Genomic DNA, 14891 nt, shown 5'->3' with positions numbered 1-14891 from the left:
CTGTAAAGCTTAGCAAAGGTCAATCACATATTGAATACACAAATTAAAAGAGTAGTGTTTCTGCTATTATTTTAAAATGACTAACGGCTTTCCTCGGTAACGAATTCCTAGAGCTAGGTATGCAAGCTAATGAAGCTGGACTTTATCACGTGATATTGTTTACTACAAAATGGTGGAAGAAAACTCGAGTGGAAAAAAATATCTGAATTTTTTGTAGACATAAACCAAAGGACAAGGTACAATGTTCATCGAATAATATCTAAATTTAGGCTGATACTTAATATTTATCTTTTCTCAAAAAAGTTATCAATTCATTTCCCCTAAAAATGACCATAAACTTTACAAAAAAATGTCTGTTTATTGTTATTTATACAGTACTTCATTATTGTTACTATGATGATATATCTATGCTCTATTGTATATCTGCCAGAAATTTGTGATAAAAAAGACAACACGTAACAATTTTATTTCTCAGGTAGGACTGTACCGGTAGCCTACATATACAATATACCACAACTTACAAAATCCAGTTTTGAGATGATTTACTAAATACATTATATTTTCAATATTTACACCTAACATAAACATCTCATCCAAGAATTGCCAATTTACTATAAATTTATGTTTTGCATGTACAATAGACCCATATGTATTGTTGTTTTCAGGTACCGTAACGGTATCAGAATCTGAATCCCTGATAGATTCCCTGATGCTTATAATCAGACACGTCTTTCACTTTAGAGCAATTTGGTGGCAGTAATGAAACAAATGGCACACCGTTTTCTCAGTGTTGCTATTCGACTCCTTCTTACGTTTCTGACCAATGGTGATAATATAATTTTAAAATAATGATATGCATATTGTTCGTGTCGTATGAAGTACAGTAAACAGAATTCAACTATCAAAATATTTAATTCCCTTCGAAAAGAATTGTCAGCCATTTTGATTATTTCCATTTTCTTTAAGACGGAATGAAACATCAAATAATCACCGCTTGTATTAATTATTTGGAGTAAATAATGACTTGGGATAGGGTTTATATATATATATCATTGACATTTATCAATCAACTAATCATTAATCCGAGATGATTGGTTAGTATTACTCATTGATACAATCCAGATTATCAGCGAGTTGATTAATTTATAGTATTTTGCCACCTGATTGTGATCGACACTCAATGTAATTATCAATCTAGATTAAATTTTTAAAATAATTTCCCGCCTGTTCTCAAAAAAAATCGCCAATACCCTAAAACGTTATCGCCAACATTATCGGCAAATTCAAATTTAAATCAACACTTTTATATTTTTATTGCAAATTTCGACTTGACAATGATCAATCAACTAATCATTAATCCGAGAAAAAATTAAGCAGCTTTATTCTCCAAAATATAATCGAGAATGGCCCTTTAAATCAGTTCTAGAAATTGTCTGATGTTGACAACAATCTCACATTGTCTGTTATTTGTGCCATTTCCTCTGCTAATCTCATATTTTTTGGGTATGGTAATAGATTAAAATCCTTACACTAAACACTAAATCCATTAAAATTACTATATTTCTTTCATTGCAAAATGTATTTGTTCTACTATATATATATATATATATTTTTTTTTTCTAGTACCTTATTCCGTAATGACATCTTTTGGGTGGAAAAGAAAATCTGGTCAACAAGTGTCTAAAGAAGCTTCCTCAACTTTTTCTCAAGATGCTAAAGATGATGGAGAAGAGGTAAAGAATGGTGATGTTGATTGGTTAACTCTTGTACCCAAGAGAAAAATTATCAGATTAGAAGATAGAAGTGGTAAAAGTCAGCGTTTGAAAAAAGAAGGAACAATTTTGGCGGATTCAGATAGGTAATTTTATTGTTCATTGTCGTATACTGCCACCGCTATTTGTCAATCATTTTTTTGTAAACACCTAGTCATTTTCAACTTATTTGCTTAAACCACTTGGTGGATTTCAGTTGTTTCTCAACTGTGCAGGATAGAGGGCCTGAAAAGGGACAACGTATAGTCATTTGGATGTCGGATGGGATGAAAAACTGGCATGCACATAAGAAAATCCTTGACAGTGCCTCTGTCCAGGCAAAATTTCTCTCATTACACACAGTATGGCATATGCCGTCTTCATTATCCCAGTTGGTGCAGAAAAGTAGGATATTAAACCACATTTCATTTATATGTCAACCTTAGGTCTATCTTTGAAACTACATGTAGGAATACAGTTAGATATCCATTTCAACATATGAACCTTATTAATAGGAAAACATGAAATGGAGAAAGAGTATATTATTTTTCCCTGGTAATCATATACAACATCATTTTATATTGTATACTCCACAAAAAGATCACTTGTCTTATAATAGATCAGTTTGATTCATAAAACAATTGGACTTATTGCCCTTTTTATGTACACACATACTGAGTATTGCCCTATTGTACCGGGAAATGTAGATTTGATTTTATCTTTATTTCTTTTTAAATATAAATAGATTTTGGGAAGCTGTAAAAAAATGGGATGAAGCAATCACCTACACACCATGTGATGCCACATTATATGAGATGAAAGCACAGGTAATATTATGTATTTACAAGTTGTGATTGCCTTAAAGAACAGTTAAATATACACTTATTAATGTTGTTAATTTGTTAGCCAGTTTTAATACACAATTTAAAGAGGCATTGTCACTTTCAACAACAAAAATAGCCCTAGAATCCCCTAATAATAATAGAAAGTTGACTTAGCGATGCAGCAGGGCGATATTTCAGTTTTTCGATATAAATAGCCCTTGAATCGCCTAATAATAATAGAAAGTTGACTTAAAGAGCAAAACATTTTACACAGGCCCCTGTAAAACTCTATGAATTTGAAAATGATGCTTTAAAAGTTTATATTTTGGCATTGACGGCAAATCAGTCTCAAATTTTTCATGCAGTCTGATTTGAACACCTTAGATGTAGTTGTCAAATCACAGAAAATTGAAAATTATATTTTTCCAACTGTTGAAATTGTCCAAAGGTCCAAAGCCCCAGAAGTTCTGGGCCAGAACTTGTTTTTATCTGAAACTATTAAAATTTATGTGGTCATAAATTTCTGTCGTTTCTGTCAGTTGTCTACTACTTCTTATGAACACTCTACAAAATATATCATTTGATTTTGAATATATGCTATGGCAATTGCTCCATATATGCGTCATATATTTCTGTCTACCATTTCTAATGAACACTCTACAGAATGTATCATTTGATTTTGAATATATGCTGTGGCGATTGCTCCATTTGTAGAATCATCAAAATTCATCATCTGATCTACTTTAAATTTATATACTTTGTTTCGATTATTGTGACAAATTTGTATGTATAATTACATGTACAACAATTTCTGAAAATTACGTCCAGAGTTATTGCCCTTGATTGTGTCATATAATCTTGTAAGTGATATGTTATAGGACATATAGAAAGATATGGCAACCATATCTAATTTTTTCAGGCTTTGATGAACTTAAATGAATTATTCCCAGCTTTAGCAGCAGCTACTAAAGTTATTGAAATGAGTCCACAATGGTGGGTTGGTTATCAAACTTTAGGTAGAGCCCAACTTAATCTAGGAGAAGTTAGATTGGTAAGTTTGATTTAGAAATGACTAAACCTCTTTGATTAAACTATTACATAGCAGTAATATGAAAGCCTTCTTTTATATAACATTTACGGTCATGTCCAGTATATACTTCTAAAACAACGCAAGATTGCCTTTGTTGCATGTTTTTTGTAGTTTTAAAACAGGTACGAGCAGGTTATTTAGAATCTAGATTGAAAATAACGCAAACAAATTGTTAAAAACCATCATATTGATAGATACACAAGCTTTGTTTACATCGGATGTCATAATACAAACAGGCCCGGGCAGAACTGTCACCATTTACTCAATATTTTTTAAGCAGATATACTTCAAACACCTTTATTTTTTTTCTTAATAATTTAATAAATAGTTAATATCGAGGGCTAATGAATTTGCCCCGATTTTATCCCTATCAGTGATGTAGCAGTCATGCAAATATTTACTTTGGATCGGTTTGAATTAGCCCGGTTGATGCAAAACAGTCGGACCTTAAACCTCATTTCATTTCTTTGATTTGGTAATATATTGATTTGTTGTTATGAAGTGGGTATCTGTCTAAATTTGAAACTTTAGGTTCAACAGATAGAGCAAGTGTTGGTCTACATAATATTTAGAAACAACAGATACTTCAATATGGTCATTATATTTGTTTGTAAATTAAAGAGACTCATGTTTATCATTTATGTCTTAAATACAGTGAATACCGTTTGTATTGCGGCTGAGCAAATAATTGTATCTTCTTCCAACGAATTCGACAAAAAACAAATGTTATTCTACTGAGTAACGATTCACTAAAACAACTAAAACTAGCATTTTGCAGATATAGATTCAGTATAATAATATTTAATCATGGAAGACATACAGATTTCGGTTCTCAAAAGTAAAGCAAGGGGATGAAAAGGGTTGAAAAAATGTAGTTGTCTCCCTTGGTCTGTCAGTCGCTTCAATACAATATTGAAAGACAGACCTGATCCATTATTACCATAATATCTATTCATCAATCTGTTAACTTTACGTATTTTTTTTTTTCAGGCAGTGGTGAATTTTTCAAAAGCAGTTCATTTAAATCCTGGTGAAGAAGAATTATGGGAAGAGGATCTGCGTTGGTCGGTGGAATTATTAAATAGAAAATTACAAACTGAAAAACAATTAGAGGAGGAAAAGAATAAAAATAAATTGACTATTACAGAAATAACTGACTTGGATGAAATTTATAATCAGGAGAATGAACCGCCATCTTGTGGAGGTCAAAGTTCAACATCGTCCTTAGTATCAGTTGAGCCTAGAAGAGAACAGTGTATAGAGCATAATACCATAGTAGATAGATCTAGATCTAGTGTCAAAAAAATACCAAAAGACTATGTACAGATGAGAGATAGATGATATCTACCGAATTTATACTTTGTTGACTGCGATATCACCCTTGGTGGAAGCGGACGTTAAACTCCACAAACGAACGACAAATATCCCAGTCTTTGCTTTTGATATAGGCGAAATAAAATTTTATTTAAATTTAACATAAATAAGAATTGAAAAGTGTTCTTCAGATGACTGGACAATTAAATCAGACAATCTTGTTTATATATAATATTCAACACCATGGATTGAAATGAATTATCCAACAGTCATTCAGTAACAATATAGTTTGTGGCATGACATCTATATAAAGTAATATTGACTTTAGTTAGGATTTGTCTATTACAATAATCTCTTTTTTTTTATTGTGAATGGTATGGAATATTTTGCCGTTAATAGTTGACTAAAACCTGTAGTTGTTTACAGTTGCTAAGACATAGATTCGACGAATATTGGCATCTTATCAGTACCAATGCTTTATATTTTAGGTTTGAAAAGTTGAATTTGCTACGAAAATAGTAAAAATACATTTGACCAATATAATTTATCTAATAGTAGGTCATTGTAAACCTTACAAGTACAACCAAATCAACTGAATTGATTCGGGAACCGCGGTAAGATCCTATAGCATTGTACAGTCCCGGGGTCTCTATACATGTTAAAATGAAATGAAATAAAAATAATATGGCGTTTAACGTCAATGACCGGGCTAATGAAAACGGGTTTACGACGTGAAGTTTGCTATTGATTTTCTAATCTAGGAAGTCTTTAACGTGCTGTCAATGGTATACACGGGCCCTCGGGTTGTTGTTGTTCCATCCTGGACATACTGAATCATTACAATCACTGGAATACATGACAACATGAACACCTACATAATTAGGGAATATATTTGCATATGAATATTCATTGTCGAGTCAGTTTTTAAGATAGGTAGTCTCTAAACACACAACAAATCTCCTACCAACTAGCTGCACATAGAGTAGCTTTGTACATGTAGATGTCATAAATACATACATTTACTTCATTAATTTACCAAAATCTTATGTGTCGCATTGCCAGATGATCAAGGTTATTGTGCGACATTGTCAGATGATAACGGTTATTGTGTGACGTTGTCAGATGATAATGTGCGGCATTGTCAGATGACAACGGTAATAATGTGTGAGCTGTAAAATCTCCTGTATCTATTATTAGACCAGGTTATGTCACATTAATATATTATATCTATATATATTATATACATAACCCCGACCAGTGTTTTCTATCATTGCGCCTGTCGTGCCTCAGGTCCCGTGAGAGGGGGGAAGCTGGGAGGTATACCGAGTAATGTTTTTTTTAAAAAAAAAAAAAATTGATATAAATATTAAAAAAAGTAAAGTAGGAGAAAACCGGTGACTTTTCTGAATGTGGTAAACTAGTGGAGAGGGTAAGATTAGAATCGGATTGTGTCAGTCCAGTTTTATGGAAAAATTGGTGAATTCAAAACTATAATTAAGCCACCTGTCCGGGCCTTTGCGGCGTGGGGGTCCGGTCCGCCATCCTTCTATTTGAGGCCCTCGTCACCGTCAGGGTATCTGGGTCTCGGCGGTCATCGGAACCCAGTCCGGGCCTGTAGAACAGTACAATAATGGTGAGCACGTGGTTATCGATCACCTCAGATAGGCTGACTGGTATGCGATCATTAAAACGAAACTGAAAGCGAAACTTTTACCTTCGTATTCGTTCTGTTAGGCGTTAAAAATGTTTTTCTTTTGTACACGAAAAGTTCCGTTAGAATTTTGGTATTGAAAAATAAAAATGAATAGTTTATGTGATGAACAAATTTCTTTTTATATTTTGCCTGCTTAAAACTTACTGTCAAAATCGAGTACTTCTGATTGTTATTGCATCGGTAAAACTTAAACGTAGTACATGTATTTAGTATGTCATGTTGTTATGTTAAATCTGAGTTTCTGTGTTTTAGTAAAGTCAAGACCCCCATTTACAAAGAATATACGCCAAAATGACACCAGAGACCTTGTATCTTACAAGAAATTTCGAGCCCCCTGCAACATATGCACCGATCCACCCTGGCTTCTTGTAGAGACAGTGGAAAGTTCTAATTGCATTATAAAAAGTTATCGATATTATGCTTTGAATTGTTTTCCATCACATAATAAATTTAAGAAATCGTTTGTTTGTTCCAAAATGACACAAGAAAATAATCAATAATAGGTTTAGCCCCCCCCCCCCCCCGCCATTTTATTTGCTAATTAGTATGCTTTCTATATTATGATAAATGTCAATTACACAACCTAATGCAAAATAAAATTGTTATCAATATAATCTGTGCGTGGCATGCATGCCTTAATACAGGCACGTGGGTACCCTGTTTACACATGAATCAAGTGGAAACCCATTGAATACGTGTCTATTTAGTCCGCCGTTTTCTTATGGTATCTATATTATAACAGTCCAAAATTGATTTATATCTTTGCTTTATTATATCTGTTTATTGTCTTTATGTATCCCTTCGCTAGAGTACTTATCAACATATATGTTTGTTACATTTGTTATTTATTTATATCTGTTTCTATTTTACTATTATGAGGCCTAACGAGTACATATAAATGTTAGGTCCAACATTTTATCTGTAAAAATGGCGTGTCATATATACCGCCTATTTAGTCTAATATTTTCTCATAACATAACCGTTAACTAACTACTAAATTACCTCACAGTAGTATATTCATACATTTCATTTGTTTTAAAAATTAAAAAAAAAAACTCATTAATCTTCCAATTCGTTATTTCATTTCGTTATACATAGCTATCAATTCTATTCTACTTTATATCATATATGCATATCGAGCAACCATAAAACAGCGACCATTACCAATACTTGTAGGAGAAATATACTATTAAAAATGATCCGTCTTCATTAGCCCAGTTCGGAGCAGAACAGTGGGACGTTAAATCCCATTTCATTTCATTTTCATAAAAATGATATGCTAGAAAAAGACGGACGCGTGAGTTTGATAATGAAAGAATTGTTAGATTTAGATTTGTAGATTGCCCGGAATCTAGATAAACATTGCTCTGAAAAAACATGTCTCGATTATTAATTTTCATATTTTTCAATTACTGTTTAAATAAAATTAGACGTGTTTTACTTGATTTGTCAGTACGTCTTACTCGCATTGAATGTAAGCAGTTGGCTTCGCATCAAATTATTTTTCACGCATACCTCTTTTAGAAATAGCAAACACTAGCTAGCAGTAATTAGCAATTTTAGTCTAAGTGCTTATTTTATCAGCAGTGTATGACAACAAATCTAGTCTTTGTTATCGCGTATTGATAAACGCGTATTAATATTGTGTAATAAATCGTCTAAAATTAGCGTCTAATTATGTATTCATGCCGTTTTCAAACGCCCTTAGTTTCAAAGACTTGCAATTTAACAATTCTAGTGGAAATATTTATTTACCAAGCTACTTGAGTCTGTCTTTGAATTCCGCCTTCCCGATAATTTACTCAATTGGCACCAGCTCCAACTAATTATTGATTCAGATAAAGCGTGCGCCGAGAGTCACAGAGCGCGTGCGCACTATTTCATGCCTCATGTCACCCAAAAGTTAGGTTTCTCCAGATACCGGACTGATCAGATGTTCTATGTTTCTGTAAACAATTGCACATTTCAATATCATAAATATGACAGACGGACGAGCGTTTGCACGTTCATGCGATTCTCAAACCATTTTCTGTTTGCACATGGGTACTTTGAAAGTGTTTAACTTGAATGTCTAAATTGTTCTTTCTGTATTAATTATTGTATAAATATTAAAACATAATAAACCGTGTTAATCATTAATCATCGTCACCATTGACAACATTATCTTAAAGAGAACCCTTCACTTTCTTTTGTTTAATAGAAATAAAAGAAATTGTCCAAACTGTAACTGAAATATAAATGAATACTATGAAATCAGTGTATCGTGTAACACATGAAATAATAGAACAAAAATCAACTCTAATATTAATAATGATCAACATTGGCTTATCTTTAGGAATATAATTGGGTCTTATGATTAAAAGGTCACAATTAGCATTATATATCCTATTATTTAACTACGGCACACATTCGGAATATTAACACAGTATTAGTGTGATTGGTATATTCATAAAGAAAGTATTATATTAGATGATTAATTTCCAAACATTAAATTACTTTTTGTCCACCTATGTTATGTCCCTATACCAAAAATGTAGTGCTGTCCAGGCAAAATTTATCTCCGTGTAACATATAATGCGATCTTGTTGATATATATCTTTCTTTATAGAGCCTAATGTGATTATCGACGGAGAGATTTTTATTTCTGGTGTCTTTCGGGGTTGCTTTAGAAAATAAGCAATTGTTTCTTTGAGTCTGTAGAGTATTATCACGCACACTGTTAGTGAGAAACATAAAAAAAAATTTGATTTGCAAAACCAGAAAAGGGACAGGGTAGTTGCCCTGTCGAAATCAGTTATAGGAAGTATGTGTAACAAGTGTGTGGACATTTAAAATTTTAAATCCTCCACTGAGGTCAGTGCTGAGATATAAAACGATTTTGTCTTCCACAGTCGACGTAACCAAAATAAAAGTATAAACAACACCGTGACGTAACCAGAGTGGGTGGGGGTACTACAAAAACAAGCACTCCGGTCATGTTTATGCGTAGAGAAAATTCAGAAAGCGATATATTAATTATATGATTGTCTACTGAAACAAACCGACTTCCGCTTAATGTTTTTAAAAGAAAATTTAATCATATAGGTCTTGTCCCACCACATAATTAATCAACCCAATTTAACGCTTTACGTTGAATTACACCAAAGTGGTCTGACTCCTTTAGTCAACTAGAATCGTGACAGTAGTATACGAACACCGATTCTTAAATGATAACAACTTCTATTTTGTCTACAATCTAGTTTATTATAATTGTAAAGTAATTACATTTGTTGAAAACTATAACGTGACTAGACAAAATTTGATTTGGTTGCTATGGATATATACACTGGATTGAACCCCAAATTATAAAATAACGAATCACTAATTTCAGGAGACACCCAGATCGAAACTTTCGTTTCATGTTAGAAAATGAAAACTTGCAAATCAAATAGAAAATTTTCTGAAAATATTATTTAGTTTGCTCGTCTACTATCGAACTTATTTGTTGTGCGTAGCCAGTAGTGGTGTGAGATGTTATGTGTTTTTTGACCTTATATAACTGTTGACCCTGGGGGTAAGACTACATTTCCTTATATCCAAAGTTACCAAGAAAGATTCAGCATGATACGTCATCATCAAAGAGGGGTTAATACATTTCATCCAATTTCATGCAAGTGGTCGTTATTGTTCCCACGTTGTGTGTACGTAAGCCAGAGGGGGTCGCGAGTACACAGACTATACACCAAATAAGATACCCGCCCCGAGGATTTTCAAACTCAGACCGAAATTACAAGTCAAGATTGGGCTATCGGCCATGTTAGTTTCTGCACGTCTTCATACAGAAAAAGAAATAGAACAGATTTGTAAACAATGTCAAAGGTTTTGCAAACAATGATCACCAAGTAGGCGCTATAAGTGAGCCCGGGGAACGAACGATATGAAATTTATTGATGCTATAAAACAATAGCCCTTAGTAATATGGTACTTGAGACTGATACAGTTCTTGTGAAGAAAGTAATGAACTTTAAACCGGTTATTATTTTGGAGCAAATGTCAATCAGCTGACAAAGGGCTGTCAACGCAAGATCATTGCAAATTAATAAAGAATTATAAACAGAATTTTACATTTAAACTTAAAAATAAGCAGTGAATAATATTTTTTTTAGAGGGAATTGGGGTAAAATAATGACTTCTTAACCTTGCCACCCCTTCTTCCAATACGTTTAATTTATAGATGGGTCGACTCATCTGTAACTTCTGGTAGATCGATCTACTGAGTGGACTGGGGTCGAAATTTTGGTGTGAAATCACTAATTCAATATTCGATATGAAAGTATCATACTTTGTTTTTAAAGATAAATTCTTATTGAACTAAAAGGTTATGATGTACGCTAACATATAGCTAACAATTGGATACTAATATATTCAGTTGTACGCTCACATATAGCTACCAATTTTAATATATGTTCACATATAATTAATACTTATGCATGTTGTACGTTAAATATAGCTAATACATTTTTACTGTACGTTTACATATCGCTAACATATCGCTAATTATTGTAAATGTAGCTAACATTTGTGATATACGTTCAAATATAGCTAAGAAGCGTTGTGCGTTCAAATGAAGCTAACACAGAGAGAAATGGGGTTTAACGTCCACTCGACATAGACTAGGCCATTTCGGGACTATCATATGGTTCAATTTTATTTCAATAATTCGCTTGCGCCTTGGTGTCTTTAGCAGTGGGAGAAAACAGGGGGGGGGGGGCACGAGGTTGGACAGGTGACCCTACTCCTTATCACGTAAAACCGGAGAATCGAAACCACGCCAGTTAACTCAATGACGGACTTCATGATACAACGCACACGCGCTAACCATTCGGCCATCTACACCCCCCTCCCGTCTAGTAAGGAAGGGCGTCTAGTAGTTCGAATAGTACGAAAACGGGGTTCCTTGCATACCACTGGCAGCACGTTAAGTATCCAACCCCCGTATGAAGCTAACGGTTGTGTTGTACGTTCAAATATAGCTAATAACACGTGTGTTATGCGTTCAAATGTAGTTAACCGTTGTGTTGTACATTTAAATATAGGCCTAGCTAACAATCTGGGTCGTATGCGGTGGTCTTATATCTAAAGTCATGCTATCATGAAATGCTGAACAGTAAATTTAAAATATGTTGTTTTAAAAGCAGATTGATAATTGTTAAAATATTAATATTATCATGCAATCATAAAGTTCTATATTCGGAAATTTAAAACCGCTATATTAAGACCCTCGTATATGAAACTTAAAGTTTTACATTTGTATTCACTCACAAAACGACGCACAGTTTTAATCACAACCTACGCATATATGGCAGAAATCGATTTATAGGCCTGCTCTATGGTTTCTTAATTGAAAACTAAAATTAAAATAGGCTATGTACGTTTCCTAACATTTTCAAAAAACCTGTTTGAATAGCAGATCTATTTAATAGATGCCAAGATTTTTCATTCCACCGCCTTGTTTTAGTCACGTGGTGCGCTTTTAACATCGACGAACTAAACGTTGAATGATGACGTAAGAATTTTAAAAATAAATGTCTGTTAGAAATTTTCTTTTAAAAATCTTAACTTTGATTTTATTATCATTGGAAAACTGTCGCCAGTTGGTTCATATTCTTTAATGCTACACTTGTATAGAAACTGTCCACACACTCCTAGTAACAATCACGTGATTGTTCACGCCAATCAAGCCGCCTGTTGGACACGTGACGGTGATCCTTTCACTGAAAAAAAGAACATTATTTTCCAAAGATGAAAAAAAGATATTTTAATTTGACAGCTGAGGTGCATATTCGAGTGATTTGTCAATGTTTACGTTGATTTAATTGTGATTAATATTTCAATGAAAAATTTATTGCGCGCTGTGTAAAATAAGTCGCGTGCAACGATACGACACAACTTTGATTTTATCAGTTTTGGGCGGTGTACGCTATTGAAACAAATGTCTACGTTGTGAACTTTGTACGATGCTTTTGACTTATAAATATAGTACAGCTTAACTCAGTCTATGAAATAAATGTTTAACCAATCTGAAAAAAAGTATAAGGAGACAATACTGACGATATAAAGTGGCTTCCAATATTGACCTAAACGCTTTATACCCCGAACGGTAACAAAAGTCATACAAAGAACAAAAGATCGAATTTTAATTTCGGACATTAGGCGACTTTTATGACCGCAGCGATAAAGGAAATTAGATCGCTTTGTTGAAAGCAGGCTCATTTTTAGATTACAAAACAAAAAACCCCAAACAAACGCCAAGTGTTATTAGTTTAAAAGACGCAAAATTTTAGCTTCGCTTCTCTTTTTGAAATTAAACAAAATTGCATGTTCTTTAGTATGGAATTTTGTACGTTCAATGTATTTGACTGTAAATGTTTTTGCATGGGTATCGGTTTCGTATACATAATCGTCTAATGGAGTTATGTCCCATACTAAAATATCAAAATTTATGCATCTTCTTTATTTTCTAGAAATTGGTCTAATATGTTTCAAAGATGCATTAGCTCATTGGTGAGCTTCGCCGATCGGTAAAATTATTTTTTTATTCGAGGTGATTAAGCGCTTACACCGGGGGTGTATAGATTGTATATTATGAAATGCGGTACACATTTGACAATACATGGTTAAGATGTAGACGTTTTTTAAAACTACTAATTTACCAGTCGTACCTGGGCTCTGTTTCTCGAAATTTTAACTAAAGATAAAATCCAAATTTTAGTAGATACTCCAATTTTGATTGGCTAAGCACTAAAATCAATCTAATATTATTCAATCAAATTACTAAAATTTGAATTTTATCTTAGCTAAAATTTCGTGAAACAGGTCCCAGGTTTTATACTGGTTTTCGAAAAGCTTCAAGATAAATTATGTAAGATTTGGAAAACGAGCTGGTAGTTCTCGCTATAATAGTTCAAAATAGATAATAAAAAATGAATATATTGTCAAATTACTTTATTCAGAGCGAATGGCTTTAAAGGTGCATTATGTAGGAGCTAAATCTGCCTATTGAAGGTTTTTATTTTGGCTTCAAATATTATATAAACTATTATTTAGACATTTATTCACATGCCAAGCCTATAATTAACTCTCTAGCGCATCGGATGGTGGAGATTTAAACGGATTGAAGCATGATCGCCATTTAATGATTTAATTTAAAAATGGTGAATCGAGGCTTAGTATCGTTTATCGAGTACCTATACATGTTGTCAAAACTTGAAACAGTGGTAACTTCGCTTAGGATAAAGTAATTTGGATGAAATTTTCAACCTATTCCTTTTGCATTATCTATTTTGAACTATTATAGCAAGAACGGTCAGATCTTTATCTAAATATTACATAATGCTTTGGAAATGTATATAGCAACTTCGTGCTGTTATCACGTGTTCAAAATAAAACAAAAAAATCATCTACATTAAAGGAATTGGTCCCCTTTTGAGTTAGATCAGGAGAATGTATTGAATGGGTTGATCTGTCAATTGTGGAACACACAATCGGTTATATCCCAAGGTAAAATTTAAACGAAGACAAATAAATAAACAAATTCCATTTATTTATTTATATTCAATAATTGCCAATTATATCAAGGCTAAAAAATGAAAGTAGGTTTTGTTTTTATTATGGCTACAGTTATTGTTTATACACATGTTATTGTCAAACTCATTAAAATAACTGGATATTAATAACTGGATATTAATAACTGAAATGGGGTTTAACCATTTACTTTTCTGCACTGAAGCCAAATGAAGACGGACATACGTATTTATGTGTGCTGCCAGTGGTATGCAAGGAAACCCGTTTTTGTACCATTCGAACGACTAGACGCCTTTCCTTACCAGACTGGGGGTTGGATTGCCGAATGGTTCGCGCGTTCACGTTCAATCATAAAGCCTGTCATTGAGTTAAATGGCGTGGTTTCGATTCCTCGGTTGTACGTGACAAGGAATAGGGTCGCCTGTCCAACCTCGTGGGTTTTCTCTGGGTCCTCCGGTTTCCTCCTACTGCTAAAGACCCCTACGCGCAAGCGAAAAATTGCCGATATGTTAGTCCCAAAATGACATAGTTTGTGTCGAGTGGACGTTAAATTCCCCCCTCTCTCTCTCTCTCTCTCTCTCTCTCTTGCCAGACTCTCCTTCCTGGACCACTGGCAAGGGAAGCACGAGCAGGAA

The 14891-nt window shown here is 33.4% G+C and overlaps 1 protein-coding gene across 1 annotated transcript; it reads left to right on the top strand.

The window, feature by feature from the left end:
- The first annotated feature begins 156 nt into the window (after window positions 1-156).
- Window positions 157-8807, top strand: LOC126817462 (tetratricopeptide repeat protein 33). The gene is made up of 5 exons (XM_050544453.1): window positions 157-236; window positions 1624-1858; window positions 2497-2578; window positions 3495-3626; window positions 4656-8807. The coding sequence occupies exons 2-5, from the start codon at window positions 1638-1640 to the stop codon at window positions 5004-5006; spliced, it is 786 nt and encodes a 261-aa protein (XP_050400410.1). The 5' UTR covers window positions 157-236; window positions 1624-1637; the 3' UTR covers window positions 5007-8807.
- Window positions 8808-14891: the final 6084 nt, after the last annotated feature.

Source organism: Patella vulgata, chromosome 4 (genome assembly GCF_932274485.2).
Source record: "Patella vulgata chromosome 4, xgPatVulg1.2, whole genome shotgun sequence".
NCBI lineage: Eukaryota > Metazoa > Mollusca > Gastropoda > Patellidae > Patella > Patella vulgata.
Note: the sequence above shows the minus strand (reverse complement) of the source record. Positions and strands in the feature narration are given on the sequence as shown.